This window comes from Pollachius pollachius (assembly GCF_949987615.1).
Source record: "Pollachius pollachius genome assembly, chromosome: 7".
Lineage (NCBI taxonomy): Eukaryota > Metazoa > Chordata > Actinopteri > Gadiformes > Gadidae > Pollachius > Pollachius pollachius.
The window spans coordinates 9,842,247-9,861,348 of record NC_136940.1 but is presented as its reverse complement, the minus strand read 5'-3'; the positions used below and the strand labels follow the sequence as shown (position 1 = coordinate 9,861,348).

The 19,102-nt window shown below is 41.7% G+C and overlaps 2 protein-coding genes across 2 annotated transcripts; one reads left to right on the top strand and one right to left on the bottom strand.

Moving 5' to 3' along the window:
- Positions 1 to 3,866: 3,866 nt before the first annotated feature.
- On the bottom strand, positions 3,867 to 11,536 carry LOC307077929 (cytochrome P450 2J4-like; the record flags this gene model as incomplete). Its single annotated transcript, XM_079739446.1, has 9 exons — positions 3,867 to 4,042; positions 4,877 to 5,018; positions 5,131 to 5,318; positions 5,788 to 5,929; positions 6,281 to 6,457; positions 6,705 to 6,865; positions 10,045 to 10,197; positions 10,665 to 10,830; positions 11,189 to 11,536. The coding sequence occupies 9 exons, from the start codon at positions 11,534 to 11,536 to the stop codon at positions 3,867 to 3,869; spliced, it is 1,653 nt and encodes a 550-aa protein (XP_079595572.1).
- Positions 11,537 to 13,042: 1,506 nt separating this feature from the next.
- On the top strand, positions 13,043 to 18,798 carry LOC307078491 (cytochrome P450 2J4-like; the record flags this gene model as incomplete). The annotated part of the gene is made up of 9 exons (XM_079740339.1): positions 13,043 to 13,243; positions 14,343 to 14,505; positions 15,339 to 15,488; positions 15,671 to 15,831; positions 16,208 to 16,384; positions 16,520 to 16,658; positions 18,028 to 18,215; positions 18,310 to 18,451; positions 18,623 to 18,798. 9 exons carry the CDS (start codon positions 13,043 to 13,045, stop codon positions 18,796 to 18,798), a joined length of 1,497 nt encoding a protein of 498 aa, XP_079596465.1.
- Positions 18,799 to 19,102: the final 304 nt, after the last annotated feature.

Here is a 19,102-nt window from a genome sequence, read left to right as displayed (position 1 = left end):
TGTGGAGTTTATTCCCACTGATGATCCTCCGTCTGATTATCTGCATCGAAAGGAATGGTTAACCTAATTGTTTGTGTTTATGGTTTGTCTTTTTTAGTCCAACCTGAAGAGGAAACTTGACGTTAACATGTAACTGTTCTCCGTCTTTATTGACTTACAATGTGATCTTGTTGATCACAATACTTCAGTAGTAGTCATCAATATAAACCATAAAATGTCTACAACCCCCTGTATACAATGCGTGGACATGGTTTTGTTAATCATTATAGATTTTGATTAGATCCATAATAAGCTACATTTATTATTATTGGACCTAGGCTATCATGCAACAAGCTTGCCTATGTTGTTGAAGTTCCTTACCATCACCAGTAGATGATAGTCATGCTCCTTCTTTGATCAGTCTGTTCTCCCTCTTCTCCCTCAGGGTGCAGCTGAACGAGGCTCAGGATGAGATCATGAAGAAGAAGGAGCTGTTGGAGGACCTCCAGCCCGACAACACTCAGACCTGTGAGTCCCGTACTGTCCTGCTCTGCTGCACCTCACTGGTCTTCAGCCCGTTGGAAGCCTCTTCCACACATAGGAAAACCCTAGGATCAATCAGCAATTGGCGGAGGGAGTTTCAATTCATGACGGATGAGGGGCGCAGTCACACCAAAATTGTACCGGGGGCAAAAATTGTACAGCCTACGTAATCCGTGTTTGAAAATTCCAAACCCTTCTGGCAACGAATGATCGTGTCGAACGAAGACGTAGGAAGGCTCATGAACATTCGCGCTCATTCATTGAGCGTCACACGGCGAAATAACATTAAACAGATAACACTTATTTCAGAAATGACATTTATTAGCGTTGCTAACTTTATATTTGTAATGTATATAATTGTTTAATCGCATTTAGCTAGTAAACTGAGTGTATTAACACAAGTTAGCTAGACTATAATACACTTTAAACCAGGGGTTCTCAAAGTTTTGACAGCTGAGGGCCAATTTTGGAACCCAAAATTTGACTGAGGGCTGCCAAAGGAAAAAAATGTAGGCGGGAAACGCCGTCAGCATCCCAGTAGTGAAAAAAAACATTGCACCGTGGACCTCTGGGAGTGAGGTCAAGTGAGGTCTAAATCACAAAACGGAGGTTCATCCTTTCAAAGTAATGTACAGTCGGATTAAACTAACAAATAACAGGATTTAATCGAGAGCTAGAGAGAATCGACTTTTGTCTTTATATTTATTTATTTTTGTTTAAATTAATATTGATATAATAATTTTTAAAAAAAAAATCATTTTTTTAAAAAAAATTTTTTTAACTTACATCTGTATGTCATTGCGGGCCGCCAGGAATGTTTCTGTGGGCCGCCATTGGCCCGCGGGCCGCACTTTGAGAACCAATGCTTTAAACACTAAGTTTACCAGCTAAATTCAATACAATTCAAATATATAGTAAAAACAAGTGTTATCTGGTTTATGTTATAAACCTTTGGCAACATGAGCGAGAATGTTTTTTGAAACCTGCCTTGCAATGGACAATCGCATCGAAAGATGACTTAATGTTTCGAACGCGGAACAATTTTCACCCCCGGTACAATTTTGGTGTGACAGCGCCACAGTCCCCGTGATTTCAAAACAATGGCTGTGACCAAGGAAAACGTAGTAAAGAATGAAGCAGTCAAAACTGTTTAATCAGAGGTAGACTGAAGAACAATGTTAAAAGATGAACTTAGAAGTTAGCAAGGAAGGCTTTTATCGGAGAAGATGTTTTTATTTCCAACCGAAATTGGTATGATACTTGGCTTATCAAAACTGATTGGCTTTAGTATTTTGCACAATGTTCTGCATTGCCCAAATGTTTAAATCAATCCATGCTCTGCAGAGGACATACTGACAGGCTATGCAAAACTCAAACTTCGAAATCTCGATGGTTTCTCCCAAGGCCTGCTTTTTATTGACTGTGAATTCATATTTGTCTGCCAGCGTTGAGGCTGGATGAGCTGATGGCCTGAAGAAGAAGGACGATGACATGAAGGCCATGGAAGAACGCTACAAGATGTACCTGGAGAAGGCACGCAACGTGAGTCCACGCGCCCGCACGGTGGCTGACAGCTTTGATTTCACCTTGATTTTGTATTTGCTTTGTTGCTTATAATTGAATGAATCTAATGTGTATGGTCCCGCATGTGGGAGATAAAAGTCTATTGGGCTGAGACTTTGAGAGAGTTTGATGAAATGACTGAACCTCCAACGTGGTCTTCAGGTGATCCGAGCCCTGGATCCCAAACTGAACCCGGCCACCGCAGAGATCCAGGCCCTGAAGAGCCTGGTTCTAGACCGGGACAGACGGATCCTCACCCTGGAGGTATGACCTCAACTTGGCAACCCGTTGATATCCTGCTCGAGCGATGCTTCTCATCGAGGATGTGATCATCGTCCTGCCTAAATTCAAGCGAGCAGCAGGAGGAACTGCATTTAATATCACATCCATTGTGATGATAACGGATCCATTGCTCCACATGACCTGCGTTCCATATGTACTGAAGTTGAACACAGTGACTGGGTGTGGTGCAGGGTAGACGGTATAAAGGTTGTCCATACTGATGGCTCATCCCCTGTGCCTCACAGCGGGAGTGTGAGCAGGCCAAGCTGAGGGAGTACGAGGAGAAACTCATCGTCACGGCCTGGTATAATAAGGTACGACGGGATCAGGGACCAGCTGAGCGCCCGATCACTTTAGACCTCTAGCGTGTGTGTGTGTGTGTGTGTGTGTGTGTGTGTGTGTGTGTGTGTGTGTGTGTGTGTGTGCACTGTTTGTATGTGCTTTGTTTGTGTGTGCGCTGTTTGTGTGTGTGTATATATGCCTGTGTGTGTGTGCACTGTTTGTGTTTGTGTATAAATGCCTGTGTGTTTTCACCGAGGTAAACTGGGTGTGGAAGAATGTAACTTGAGATTGAAATTCAACAGGCGAAGGAACAGAACAGCTCTGTTGGATATGTCAACGTAGCCTTGGTTTAGATGCTGCAGTTATGCCCACATTGATGTTGAATGCTTTCTCGCATGCATTTGTGAGAGAACATTAAGCATGTTTTTGTCTTTCTTCTTGCAATGTTGATTTGATTTGATATGTGTTTGTTCCTTTGCAGTGAATTATACTAATTAGACCTACTCAGTTGAAGGCAAAGTCATTGACACAATGCTAATGCTCAAATATAGCACTTTGTGTCAAATATATTACTAATGTGTTTTAGAAATTTAAAAAGAGTGATTAGAAATATATATACATATATATATATATGATTTTATGGAGTCAAAAATTGTAAGGCCTTGTTTTTTCTTACAAAAGTAAATCCTTGTTTTCTCTCTTACAAAAGTAAATCCCTTTTCGACACAATTGTTGTGTTGATTATTTCCTGAGCCACAAGATGGTGGATGGACCTGTATTGAAGCTGGTTCAGGTTCCAATCAGGACGGATAAGGGCAGCAGGCCAGCAGAAATAACGGCACGTAGTTGATGAACCTTTTGAACACCCTTTGGTCCACCTGAAATATGCAGTGTTTTGACAGTGGGTTGCATAACTTTTAATGTTTTTTATACAACGCACCATAAAACAAATAAAACAAAGTGTATTGCACAAGCATTGCTGAAGAAATATCGCAGTTTGATGGCGCTTGGTCCTCAGGAACACTTGAAATAGAATTTGCTCTGCTACTTACACATACTCTGGTAAAGCAAGGGGTTTAATAAATATACTTGTGTTAGTTTGAGTTTAAAGGGAGTAAAGACCCAATTCACAGAAGCATCGTCATAGAACAAAGATGTAAAGACTTAGCAAGTCCATTGGTATTGGTCTACCGGTCCGTTGGTTATTATGCACAAGCTCAGCGGGGCATGGCATATATCTTGAACGGATTGGGTGAGCGAGTGGCTCCGATGATTCCTTCCGTGCTCAGCTCCACACCTTCCGGTGTTGAGAAGCTGAACTTCTGCATCAAATTCACGAAAAACAAGAAGAGTTCCATTCTGGCCAGGCTCTCCCCGAGACAAGCACGTTTACCTGGGGACAAACAAAACATGTGAGAAAGACAGGGTGATATTTTAATTAATGTATTCCTTAAATTAATCATTCATGCTGCATCGCCATCCAAGGTTTCTCATGTCAAAATGCATGAATATAGATTTTTGATGGAACTGAACCAGCACTTCGTAGTTATGGACAATACTAGTTTTTATCCAAATTCAAAATAAGGTGTATTGGCATGGGATACCAATGTTTACATTGTCAAAGCAGATGAATTGTGAAAAAGGCAAAAGAAAAATATGAATTAAGTCAAATATAAACACATTTGTAGTGCCCTGTTGTGTTTGTCTTTGTGCAAGAGGTTGGTTTGTTAAGAGTTTTATGTTTAGGTGACTGTAGTGGAGTAAAGGGTTATTGTTGTATTGTATTGGGCCTTATAGTTTCTTGACACAGACCATTGTCTTTCGACAGTTTGACTGATAATGTGAACACACACACTGGAAGAAGTGCTGGATCACTCTGCATAACTTCTAAAGGCTTGTTCCTTGATAATAAAAGGGCCAATTGGCAAGGGTTAGGGTTCATCAAATATTTAGTATGGCCTTGAAACCCCTTTGAGACTGTAACTGTGATGAGGGCTATACAAATAAAATTATCTCAAGCCGATAATATGTTTGTAGTGCTAGGGAGGAGATTGAGAAAACTCTCTAGACGCTCTGCTAGTTTGGCGAGGTTTCCTAATCTCAAATATGACAATACTATTATATAAAGATTGTCTTTTCTGAGATTCTGAGCCTCCCTCTTCCTATTATACCTCTACCTAAAGGGATATCATCTGCAGCTCTTGGCTGGGATTTGAGCTTGAATCACCTGCAGAGAAAGGCAGGAATGCGTCCCGCCGCACAAGCTTTCCGTCCGCATCCAGAAAGTGTGCAGGGTTGAAAGTGTATGGTGTCTCCCATTCAGTCTTGTCAAACAGCACAGACGTCAGGTTGGGCATCAAAGTTGTCCCCTGCATGTGCACACACACATACACATACACACACATACACACACATAATCGATTCAGATCTACACATGCATTGGACAACTTGCAAGTCAACTTGATTTTCACCTCCTTGCACCTTTGGTATGAAGTATCCCGCGAGAGTGGTGTCCTTGGAAGCCCTTCTGAGCCCGTTGAGAGGGACAATGTTCCCCATCCTCTGGATCTCGTGGATAACAGCGTCTGTGTACGGCATGCTGGGTCTGTCTGCCATGCTGGGCTTTCGGGCCGGTCCGACCATTGTGTCTATCTCCAACTGGACTTTTTCTGCAGAGGGAAAGATCCAATACGACTTGTGAATTGAGATCAGGGCATATAGGGCCTAAGCCAGGGTTTGCAAATTAGTGAGGTAAATGTTAATGTATGATATGATGGAAGACAAACACAATATTGGTTGTGGGGGGGGGGGGGGGGTCCAGATAGGATTCTCCCCTGGATGATTATTTTGTTAATATTGTTGCTTAAAAGCACAATTTTAACACTTAGATGGGGTTGTTCCCTTTCAAATTATAGTAATAAACTGTATGATGGAAACTACTATTATTCATAGCTTTTGAAAAAAACTTTCCATGTTTCAAATTTCTATAGTTTAATCTTTTTTAATTGCACACATTAGGAAAGGCACTTTTTATGAGAGAGTGGAAGGTACCCCTCAGCTGGGACATGAACATCCCAGCACTACACCAATCCTGCCCCACATCTTGGGTATCTGGCACAAATTCTGTGAGGTCCTCACCCTGAATATGTGGGTTGTTTATCAGGTAAATGAGGGCCCACTGCAGAGTCTTGGATGTAGTCTCACTTCCAGCCAGGAAGAGGTCCAGACAACACAGAACGAGATTGTCTTCATCAAAACCCAGCTCAGGGGCTTCTCTGTGCTGCCATAGAGAAAGATGATGTTGAGAAACTTTCCTTGGAGTCCTGTGAAATTTCTATTTTTGTAACCATTTGACTATTTAACCCCTTTGAGCCCCTTAATCACTTATTTCGCAATAGAAACCCTAAATCCCACAATCACATGACCTATACAGACAAATTAAATAAACATGATTAAAAAAAGTTACAAATACACAGCCATGACCACATTATGGTTTATTGAATACTTTATTAAAATTGAGTAATAATATTTCATAAGATACAAATGTTTCTTGGAATTATTTAAATTGTACTAGGCCGGGGTGCTAGACCATGGCCTAAATCAAAACAGTCAGGTCAAGATCTGGCCTCACCTTCTTCATCTCGATGAGGAAAGCGTCCATGTAGTCCCGGGGGTTGCTGGGGTCCATGTCCACCTTGTGTCTCTCCAGCTCTCCGCGGATAAGAGTTTCCAGGGATCGGAAGTTGCTGAAGATCTCATTGTGGCGGCCAGGTAGGTGCTTCATCAAGGTAGGGAAGGCATCGTACAACTACAATGGGAGAGAGGCAGAGGGCTGGTCAAGTCCTACACTTGATCTGACAAGTCAATAGACTATAGATAACATATAAAGGGTGTATAACATGAAATTGTTTCAAACGGTTCCTGTTTTGCATTCATGTGTTTGATAATCTCTAGGATAAGAATACACCAGCAATTGGTTAGATGTGGGTCTATTTTTAAACTTAGTCAACCATTTGGTTGAAAATAAAAATATAAAGTGGTGGCTTATAACCTACGTGAGCCCAGATAGAACCTTCCAGATGGGCCAGTTCAATCAAGTTCTTCAGCATGGTCTGGAAGTTCTTGTCGTCGTACTCGAAACGTCTTCCAAACACCATCTGGCATATGATGTTGGCCACGGCATTGTTGAACAATTGTGCCGGGTTAAATGGCTCACCTGAAAATCAAATAAAACTATGGTTGTTTGTGATCATTAGGAAAAGGTTCTCTGGGAAGGGTCAGAAATTTCATGCAAAACAAAATGAGAATAGAAGACTGCATACTGACATATTCATCTATAAGCTCATGACTAGACCATCACGATCTCGCCATGATCTCGCCAGTTCACATTATGTTTCTTTCTGAGAATCTGTGTGGCTTGCCTCAATTCAGACCCTGTATTTTGCAGTCTTGCTGTCTCTCTGTCATCATTATCCACTTTTGCCGTTATCCCGCCCCTACCAATGAGCTCATCCGGTTCCACAAATAATCTCATCCCCCTCATCAGTTCTCAGTAAGGGGAGACCTGCCACAACATTTAAAAACGTTTTGCTAGGATCTCTCTCTTTGTAATCGTGTGTTATGTGGTAGTGCTGGGTCTTGTGCTGTTTTTGTTTGTTTTGCACTAATGTCTTGCTTTTGCCCCCTGCACTCAATCATATCAATCACTTCCTGGAGGCAGAGCATTGTGGCTGCAGGTTGCTGTTTGGCTCGCCCTGATTGTTGGCGCCGCCCCCACACATATAAAGCCAAGTGGAAGATGGCGGCTCACTCTCTCTCTCATCTGAGCACAGACGCTGGCACACTTGTACCTTTTGTCAATTTTTTTAATAATCTCATATTTGTTGTTGATCTTGGTGGTTACTTTCTGCACATCCAGGTACGAGCAAGCGTAGCTATGTAGCTTCCACTGTTTTATTTTGTTCGCTGTTGGGCACGGAAGTTAGATAAGATGGACCTCCCAGGCAGTTAGCGTGAGGTTTTACCTTCGCATTTTTCCCTCTCTGTTATGTGGTAACCACCTAGGCCTTTCCTGCCGGCGGGTTTTTCTTTTTGGTGGCTGTTACTTGTTTCACTTGTGTGAAACCTTACGATCACTGTCGACCATCAAAAATTGTTTTTCCCCAAAAACCCTGTCGTCTGTCTTTATGTTGGGTTGTCCAAAGGCTGCTGATTTTGTGTATATTGGACGCCGTAACACTGTGCTTTACATTTACTGAGAACTTTGATAGGATTGCTAGATCTGTTGTTATCTTATATATATATTATATTTTTTGTCCAACCACCCTTAGAGGCCCAAGAGAATTGCTCAGGTATTTGAGGCACAGAAGCAGACTCCTGATCATGAACTAGCTCTGTGTAAGCTGGAGATTGAGGCAGAGACAGTAAAAATTAGGCAGATGTAGCTGCAGTTTGCTGCACTGCACGCCCTGATCATTCAGTTGAAACTGGTTATGAGGCATTTCTTTTTAATGCATTTGTATTACTCCGTTGTTGGCCGAGTGACCAGAAGTCTGTTTCCGATGTTGAGAGATACTGGTACATTCCAAATGCTACAATACGAGCAACCATGACAAGGAGGTAGAATACCTTTTGGGTTATGGGTTAGAAAAGCCAAGCTGTATTCCCTGGAGTTCTCCTCGTTTTCTCGTGCCTAAGTCAGATAGAACAGGATTCTGTACTGGCTTAAGGAAGGTTAATCCAGTCACTGTTCCTGACTCCTACCCACTGCCTAAAATGGGAGATTGTATCGTCAATCTGGGGTCGGGAACACAAGTTAATAAACTTGATTTGTTGCAGGCTACTGGAAGGTACCATTAACCCCACTTTTTTGCAATATAATGCCCTAGCCTTTGGACTGCATATTTTCCCTTCAACTTTTCAAAGGTTAGTTAATGTGGTCTTATCTGGCGTCCCCAGTTGAACCGCTTATCTGGATAATTTGGTTGTGTATTCTAGCACAGAGCTGCCAGGTTATTATTACCTTGTCCCATAAGAACAAATACTATCAGTATGCAGCGCCAACTCTCATGGTTAACGGGCTGGTTTTCAATACGACTATACATTTTTCAAGAACACTGTCTCCTCTTCTCAGCCCGTTTTCTTATATAACCAAATTGTCAGATGTAGTCAGGTTCATTCTCATTACTAGGTCAGCCGATGATGTTATCAAGTAAAAAATTGAATTCTTTAAAGAGAAGAGTTATTTATTCAATCATTGGAATAATTGCCCACTGAATAAAGTACCTTTCAAGTACCATTTGAGAATCCACTATTTAGATTTGTGAGTAGGCAATCAACATACCTACTCTATGACTGCAATAATGATTGTAGTACCTATGAATGTAATAACCTTTTCTGAATCATTTCTGATGTTAATGATTTACTGCTTTTAGATTATCTGTTATTCTGCACCACGGCTGAATTTCGGGAATGTCTTCAAATATTGTGTTAGGGGCCCACTAATATCTATATTAAAGCATCCATAAAGTAGCATGCCATGGGACCTTTAAGTAAGTGGTAGACACAAGCGCCCTGAGATCTGGTGCTGTGCCGTTGCAGAAAAGTGCAGATGGCATTGATCCCCCAGTTTGTTTATTTTCTCATACGTTTGATAGGCACCATCTAAATATTACACCATTGAGAAAGACGCATTGGCCTCGCTATTGGCTTTGGAGTATTTTCTTTACATCAATGTTTATGTTTTTGTTATCAATTTTGTATTGGCTTTTGGGTTTTAGGTCATTCATCAGTGTGTAGGCTCTCGTCTTCCTTCCTCCTGTTTAATGCTGTGAAATGAAGTGAATGAATAAATCGACATGGAATTTGAACAATACAAAACGTATATGTTTTTTTTTCTGATTTACGCATCATAACCCTAGCCTCCTGAGACTATCTTGACATAAAGGTTTGCATTTCACAATGAGCATCACTCCGGCCGTGGTTGGGGAGCGATTGCTTTCCAAATATGGCCGCAGCCTTACATTATTCAAAAAGTTCCAGCCAATCAGATTGAAGGTCTTTGCTCTTGCCAAATCTGGTTGGAGTTAACAAAAACATATTGCAATCTGAAAAAAGCCTTTCGTTCAGATTTCTGTTCATCTTTTAACATTGTGATGTAGTCTATTTCCACAAACTTTTCACACTTTTCCACATTTTTTTTATTCTCCCTCCCCCAAGTGCTGATTGGTCCTCATATTTAAAAATCTTTGGAAAACCCATTAAACGGGATTGAATCCAGCCGGACCTATGTGAGGAGGAACGGGAACTGGCGATCATGGTCCCATGAGGCCATCATTCCCTCTGTTTTATCCTCTTTGTGTTGGGTGTCCCCTCGGCCTGCTCCACTGGACCCACCTCTCATGCCCTCCACCTCCAGCTGCAGCTGATGACTCTCTTCACAGATGCTGTCCTCCAGGCAGCTCCTCCCCAGTCCCAGGCTGCGTAGCGTGGCGATGGCAAACCGCCGTTGCCTCTTCCACAGCGGCCCATTGCTGAAGAAGAACCCCCCTGAGGGGAAGGAGACGCCGGGGAGGAAGAGAAGGCATCGATGTTAGGGAGGGTATTGTTGCTTATGAGGGCGTATGTGTGTATTTACACATAGTAGCATGATATTGAGGATGATCTACGTTTGTCAGTTTGTTGTTTGTGTGTGTGTGTTGGTGTTTGTGTGTGTGTGTTGGTGTTTGTGTGTGTGTGAGTGTGTGTGTGTGTGTGTGTGTGTGTGTGTGTGTGTGTGCTTACAGTAGAATGATGGGAGTAGGGGTGTGTGTGTGTGTGTGTGTGTGTGTGTGTGTTTTCGTACAATAGAATGATGGGGGTTGGGGGAGTGCAATCATGTATGCGTGTAAGGGGGGCACGCATGAGTATTTGTGTCTTAAGTGTGTGGTATGTCTATGTGTGTGTGTGTGTGTGTGCGTCTGTGTCTGTGTGTGTGTGTGTGTTTGTGTGAGAGTGAGTATGGCTTATGTTCTTACCTATGTTCTCTGAGTACAACCTGGTAGCCATAGGGCTGTAGGGTCGATCCACAAAGATGTCTGCCTGAGTCACGATGGCTTCCTTCACCATCTTGTACCCGGACACAAACACTGTCTTGTCTCTCCCCAGACGCATGCTGAACACATTCCCATGAACAACGGCCATCTGAGGAGGTAGGATTAGAGCATAAGGTGTCTGTTGTTGACTGGCATGTGACAGCAATAACACGCATGTCTCACAGCACATTGTTTCTGGAAAAACAAGTTCAGCTGGCAAAAACAAAGTAGCTTGAATAAAACATTAGCTTATAAAGATTGCTTTTAAATAAAAAAATCTAACTTATATAACTAAATGTTCTTTAGCGTGTGGTTCCATTTGTAACTCTTTTGACTAGCTATTACTATCATATTATACCAAATCACAGATTTCTCACTGAACAATATTCAGCATCAGTGCTGTTTTCACGTGTTTACCTCCAGGTTGAATGGAACAGTACACTGACGTAGGGTAAAAATAAGCCTACCTTGGTTAGGTAAATGTGAGGTTGCCTGGGGTCAATGTTGAAAATGTTGCCCACCAACGGGAGAGCTAGAGGTCCTGGAGGATAGTTGGGGGGGTTTCTGTTCTTCAGTAGATCCATCATCAGTAGAGCAATGAAGGTGAGGAGCAGGACCCCACTGAGATTGAGACCCACAAACACATCCTGGAGCAACATGGTGAGTGGAAACAGGCAGGAGACGGACACTGAGAGGTTGGTATGTGTCTCTCTCTGTGTCTCTGTCATTCTCTCACACACACATACCAACAAAAGAGGGAGTGATGGGGGGAGGCAACACATCCTAAAATATACGGATTCACTGAATATGACCATTTTCAATCACAATCGTATCTTTCTTGATTTGTTTTTACGAAAACCAGAACAGCCTTACTAAAGAAACACAAGGCTATCTGGAGGAAGGAAACATAAAAACAACGTCTAAGCCCAAGTCCAACCAGCTCAGTTTTTGTGTTTCGCAGCATTGTACAATTGTCTGATATTGTAGGCTGATGAATCCAATAATAGGTAAAGCAATAGTTCCTGCTTTAGTAAGATTAGTTTGTCAGTCATTACCACTTCCCTATATTTCCCAAGACTTAAGCATAGGAGATGCATAACGATATTGTTGCGTTATTTTAGAAAAGGTACACGAATCAGGATCGCTTTTAACTCACTTTATTTGGTAAAGTTTCGGTATGGTAACTATGAAGCAAAAAGAGGGGAATTGTATATACACGCACACACACACACACACACACACACACACACACACACACACACACACACACACACACACAGACACACACGCCCACACGCATACGCACAGGTAAAGACGTTAAACGGCTCCGCCATCGGCACACGCGCAGGTAAGAACACACACGCATGCGCCGACCAGCATATCATCATAGCATTCTCTCCTTGAGCCTCCCCAAAATCTTGCGATATTGATATCCCCCCCCAACCCCCTGTGGACTGTTTTAGTTGTTTTATTTTTCTTATGTTTTGTATGTATGCTATGTGTGACTGTAGGCTACTGCTGCCTGTCTTGGCCAGGACACTGGAAGAGGTGTTTAATCACAATGATGATTATTATTTTTCAATTAACCAATAGTAGTTGCCTTGCATTTTAAAATGTCAATGCACTTTTCAACCCCGAATAACAGTAAAAGCTATTTAATAATTAATTTGCATGCATTGTAAACTACACTTTCCATTGAACAATTACCAGTTACGATAAATTGACAAATTTTATAATGTAATCAAATGCTCACACACTAGCTGCTTTCAGACACACGTGTAAGTTCTGATATTGTCCTGATGGGCCGTATGTATGAACAAAATATCCTGACATTTGTACCCTGAAAATCTCCTGAATAATACTACCCCTGAGGTAGTATTTTCTCTGTGGGAAATGTAAATTACCTTATATGTGAATCAGGAGTAGAAAGTCGGTATTTCTCACACCACTTCAGTGGGCGTGTTGATGACAAATGATAATCAGCCTGTTGCCTTTTGTTCGCTGAATGGTTAAAAAATATTAAAATGTTGGCACAGCTTTAAAGAGTCATTTGTGGTGAACGAATGTTTTACGGTGTAAAATTATAGGCAAAATGTTATTATATTATGCGCTTATAAATTTGTTACATTATCGACTGGGGTTTCCACAGTATTGTTATCAAAATTGTATAATCACATTATTGAAATCTTACTACCATGCACATGCCTTGGATTTGCCTGCACTGTGCAACTTCATACAGGATGTGCACAAACTCGATCACACAATCTGTTTTAACCTTTGACCTTCTTTCAAGCGGTCGGGCTAGAGCAGGTGCATAAGCAATGGCGTTGTTCTCTGAAATATTAGCCCTGGAGTGGATGGACACCAGATGTGTATTTATATTCGTCTTGGTGTTCCTGCTCCTTGCTGATTATTTAAAGCACAGAGTCCCGGGTAATTTTCCTCCGGGACCCTGGGCTATCCCTTTCATCGGGGACGTCCACCGAATCAACCCCAGCCAAATACATCTGCAGTTCGACAAGGTATGTGTGTTGCACGAATCGGAGGTAAATCTGTTAAACGTAGAGTGCGGTTTAGTAGTGTGTCCGTAGCAGTGCTTATACATCAACCGAGTTGTTAAAAGTTTGGTAGTCATGTAGTCAGTAACGTTAGTTAGTCATTGTATTCCTAAACGGAGAGGGTCATGCATTGAGCCTGATCTCGGTCAACCGAAAAGTGTGACCCCAGGGGACGCTGTTGCATATTTTCTGCAATATGCACGAGTTTGAAGCGTAGACGGGCATGACAAAAACATACATAAAATATAAGATCTCCCCCCAACCAATTACGTTTTTATTAAAGTTGCTTGATAAATACATTTGATTGATTTGATTAGCATTTTACAGTCCCATACAATGGATAGGGCGTTTAGTACGGTCCTTCACCGTTGCTTTTTTACCCATTAAAAGCTACAGTCAGTGTTAAATTACGCCGGTTTACCTTTGAGCATTTCCTATTATAGGCTACTGTGTAAAATGCTGTTTAGAATTAATGTTAGTATCAAGAAAAGAAAGACCCACCGGCGGGGGGAGATCTCATGTTTTATTTATATTTTGCAATTTTCAATGCACTCGTGCATGTTGCAGTAAATGTGCAACAGCGCCCCCCCGGGGTCACACTTTTGGTGGGTCGCAGAATTCGGTTTAACACCGGTCCCTTTACTTCCTCTGGACGCCAGTTAACACTTAACAGCATAGGATCACAGTCCCAGCAGAAAGTCATTCACATAATACAATAAAAAAGAACAACAACTACAACAACAAGGATAACCAATTTGGAATGTTGAAGAAGAATTTGACAAAGTAATATCCTAACCATGAAATGCAAACGGATACCCCTCTATCAAGAAGTCAATGTAAATGAATGTCCAGCCCTCTCTTTCTCTTGCCAAAAATTCCCCGTCCTGGTCCATGTTCTCCGTGGGGAGGGCCGGGCAGGGTTATGTTTTGATCAACGTAGGCTTCGAAATACGTTTGAAGTAGTACAAATAAGCAATGGCATACGGATTTAAACACACATATTATCATGTTGAACAGGGATCCTATCCCTGGACTTTAATGACATCTCCATTTTCTATTTTAGTTTGCTGAGAAGTATGGACCCGTTTTTAGTGTTCGAATGATGGGTGGAAGGGTTGTGGTTGTCAACGGATACAAGCTTGTGAGGGAAGCCTTGGTCGAGAAAGGGGAAGACTATGTGGATCGCCCAAGTTTACCATTGTTTGAAGAGATAATTGGAAATAAAGGTATTGTGCTTGCATGTCTTAAAAACATCCCAAAATTACACTTATTCATTAGACACCTTTTTTTTATCCAGAGGGAGAGACTGGCAACGATCAATGCATCAAATCAAAAATGTATCGGTCGGGCTTTAATCAATAGTCAGATGTTTTAATTAAAGTGCTGTGTCAAAGAACAGTCAGTAGATAAGATGTCTTCAGAAGAGATGAATGTTTTATAAGCTTTTTGGAGATTGAGAAGGGCTTGACTATTCTATCTACTCTTCTATCTGTATGGGTCTTCAAGCAAAAATTCCAAATTTCTATGCAGTGTTTCCCCCAGCACTATATGGTTAAGGCGGCCGCCTTAACAACAATAGGGCCCCGCCTTGACTACCAATGTATTTTTTTGTGGCTGTTAATATTGCGAACTGAAACCCTCAGCCTTCCCCCCCCCCCCCCCCCCCCCCCCCCCGGTCTTCGACCACCTTGACTAAGACATTTCCTGGGGGAAATACTGCTATGCTCTTTCTAAGTCCCACTTTTTTAAATGTATTATATGTGCCTTATTGTGCTGTTTTGTATTGTTCTCTGTTTGTGAAATGAACAAAATCCATAATGAATGAAAAAAAAAGCTAAAGAAACCAAATTTCTATATCTCAACATTCTAAGAAACCGAGTTGCAAATATATACAGAAATGGCTTCATAACGATCAACTATCAAAGCTTTGTTTGTGGAATCTCCCTGCTGTTTATAATAATAACAGTACAGTAACTAACCCTAACGCTAACCCTAGAGCTTAAAGTATCAAACTAATAAATCACTTAACCAGGTCTCTGATGTTTTGTATTTCCAACAGGTCTTGTGTTGTCAAATGGTTACCAATGGAGGAAGCAGAGGAGATTTGCCCTGCACACACTCAGAAACTTTGGATTGGGTAAAATGAGTCTGGAACCGTCCATCCAGCAGGAGTGCCAGTACCTGACTGAGGTCTTTGCTCAACAGAAAGGTAGGCCTACTGGAGTGCTTTCATACCTTCTATAGCAGATTCAATATTAGCTCAAAACGTTTTTAGGTGTGTAGCTGGCTATAGTTCATAGAAGTGTTGATTGAGTAAATGTGCAATTTTTGGTTTAAAAAGCACGCTAGCCAACACCCATAGCCCTCCTAAGAAGATTCTCACCGTCTTAGGAGCCCCCTTTGATCCTAAAATGGCACTGAACAAGGCATCATCCAATATCATCTGCTGTTTGGTGTTTGGGAAACGCTTTGAGTACACTGAGAAGAGGCATCAGTCTATGATCGAGAACCTCAGTGAGCTGTTTTACCTTGAAGGACAAACATGGGCACAGGTCAGTCCTTTACCAATACAAGTCCAGTGTTATTATTTGAAGTTATTGAATTGATGTACATTTTGAATGTATTTTAGCCTATATTAACCTTACCCATGGCCTACAGAATAATCTTTCCAACAGTATCAGTCAATGAGGTGTATATGTGATGCTGGAGATGTTTGTATGCTGATCTTTCAGTTGTCATGATCTGTCATCGGAATTACCAGCATGTTATCAATTAAGATGGGTACACAGATCATGTAATAGCCACTGGATGATTGACAACAATAGAGTACATATACTGTACCAGAATTACCGTACATCAAATGGATGCATTGGACGCAGGTTTGAGTTGAAGTTTTCCTGTCTAAGTAGACCTTTGTGTTCTCTGTAGGTGTACAACATGGTTCCATGGCTGATGAGACATATCCCCGGACCTCACAAGAAGATATTTTCTCTGACGCGTTCAATTATGTCCTTTACTGAAGAGCAGATCAAAGAGCACAGAGTGGATCATGACCCCTCATCACCCAGAGACTATATCGACTGCTTTCTCACAGAAATGGACAAGGTACGTCTGCACTTTTGGTGGTTAATGTTTCACACAGCTGCCCTGAAGACTTCCCGCTATAAATTAAATGTTACATAAACTATTATTGATATCATTTTGGTGTTTATCTGTTATGTGCTGCTGTGTTCTTGGTAGAATGAGGATTCCATATCTGGATTTGACATAGAGAACCTGAGTGTTTGTACACTGGACCTATTTGGGGCTGGGACTGAAACCACCACCACCACTCTGCATTGGGGACTGCTGTTCATGTCCTACTACCCTGACATACAAAGTAAGGTGGAATCTTTGTGTTGCATTCATTGTGTGACCATTAGGTGACCAGATTGTGTTGAATTTTAAATCTTTAAATATGCATTTTGGAAGTTTGCTTCCATCCACACAATATTACAGCTCCAAATGAATACATGTAAAGATGTGATCATTGGGATAGGGGGAATCTTTTTGGGGTCATCAGATGGGTAGCTGCCTCAAAAATCCTGAAGGTCTCAATAGTTGCTCCAGCCATCCCTTGTGTTTTCCACTTTACCAATAGCAGTGGGAAGAGGTTTTCAACAAGTTGGGCTGTTAAAAGGACAGGGGGGGCACCGCATTGAATACAATGTGGATAGGTCAGAACACACAGGTTGCTTTATCTGAGGTTAAACGAAACCAAACAGCCTACACGCAAGAACAATTATCACTAAAATAGGTATTATAAACATGTATTACAAAATATAAACGATAATAATTAAATGAAAAAAAGTTCCTCCATCTTCTCCAGGGGATGCAACAGCAGCCCCCACATGTATCCTTTTACTGGTCATGTTGATTTATGGTGATCTTGAGCTCAATAAGGGCACCTTCTATTAGGCAGTGCCTGTTGTTTTGTCCCAGCCCAGGTTTCATGATGCTCAAACATCCCTCCCTTTCAGTAGTCTGGTGGAAGGTGTGGCTACAAAGCCTCTGCAGCCAACCTCCACAGAGGGTTATCAAGCCTAATTGCACTGCCTTGGCCGCTAGATCAGAATATTTCAGCCTTTTGCTTTTTGTAGGCTCCGTAGATTGGAGCCTCTCGTGGCAGAGGTAGCTTGGTAGATTGGTTGTGATGATCTTGGTTGTTATGATCCAGGGCTGTGTCCAGTAGGCTTTCTTTCTTACAGCTGGCCTTGTCTTGTATTCCGCTGGCACAAGGCAGTAGTGTAACTTAACCTATACATTTTGGAGGAGAGCATAGGCGGAAGCTCTCTTTCCTTTTGGAAAAACGTCTGATGCAGCAGGAGGACCTGCTTGTGCCTCCAGGTCCTTGCTTCCCAGTAAGGATGTGTCTTAGGCGCTTTCCCGCCGATAGTTATATATAGTTATATATAGTTATATATATTATAGCAAACTTGATTCCATCTGGGGTGAAGTTGATACTTTGTTTGCTTTTACCTTTGGTTTGCTAAGCGTTTACACTAAACTTTGTTGCACAAGGCCAACCTCTTAAGAGTGATGCTCGTCTATTTGACAGAAAATCTGAGGGGTCCCTCAACGTTCTCTTATTTCAGAAAATAATAATTGGACAACTTTGTCTTTGTCTTTAATACATTTAAAAGGATCCTTGTCCCGATTAAATAACACTTAAACTGGCAGTGATATGTACTATTCTTTTTATCATGCAGAGAAGGTCCAGGCTGAACTAGATACGGTAATTGGCACATCCAGGCAGCCCAGCTGGCCTGACAGAGAGAGCACTCCCTTTATCAATGCCGTCATACAAGAGACTCAAAGGATGGGAAACATCGTACCTCTCAATCTTGTTCGTATGACTAACAAAGACACCCACCTTGGAAAGTACACCATCCCAAAGGTAGAAACCCATTCCAAAGTCATTATTAGTCCGAACGCACTTTTATTTTGAAAAGATCTCCTTATTGCCCTTATTGCCCTAATTCCTCCAATAGGGTACCATGGTGATGGCCACCCTGAACTCTGTTCTTCATGATGAGTCTATGTGGGAAACGCCCGACTCCTTCAACCCTCAACACTTCCTGGACAAGAACGGCCAGGCTAGAAAGAGAGAGGCCTTCCTGCCCTTTTCAGCTGGTATGTATCTAATCCTATTGTAGCGTTGATGGGTTGGGAAAGGGACAACTGAAACTTAAAATTTTTACAGTTTATTACTGTTGGCCGAGTTTGTTTGGGTAAATTCTTTGTGTGTGTGTGTGTGTGTGTGTGTGTGTGTGTGTGTGTGTGTGTGTGTGTGTGTCCTCATAGGGAAGCGTGTGTGCCTTGGGGAACAGCTGGCCAGGATGGAGCTGTATCTTTTCTTCACTTCCCTCCTTCAAAGGTTTTCTTTCTCAGCCCCCCCTGGAGAAAAGCTCAGTCTGGACTACATATTAGGCACCACGCACTGTCCCAAGCCCTTTCGCCTTTGTGCCACAACACGTTGAAGACAATATCCAAAGCTTCCCCATAATTATACCTCTAGCATAGCATCATAGCCAATGTGTTTTAATCAATTGCATTTTGCCATTTTGAGATTATAACACGATGTGAGCCTGAGAGAGTTTTACTAATTGTGTAATAAAAGTCTAATGATTGAATGATGAATATATTTGCGTGCTAATTTCCATAATTTTAACTCGCATTGATGATATGATCAAATTTATACATATGTTATTTACATTTTTGAAGTGTAACATTATTAAAAAGCCAAATAAAGTAACAGAATTGACTAGGAAGATACTAATAATT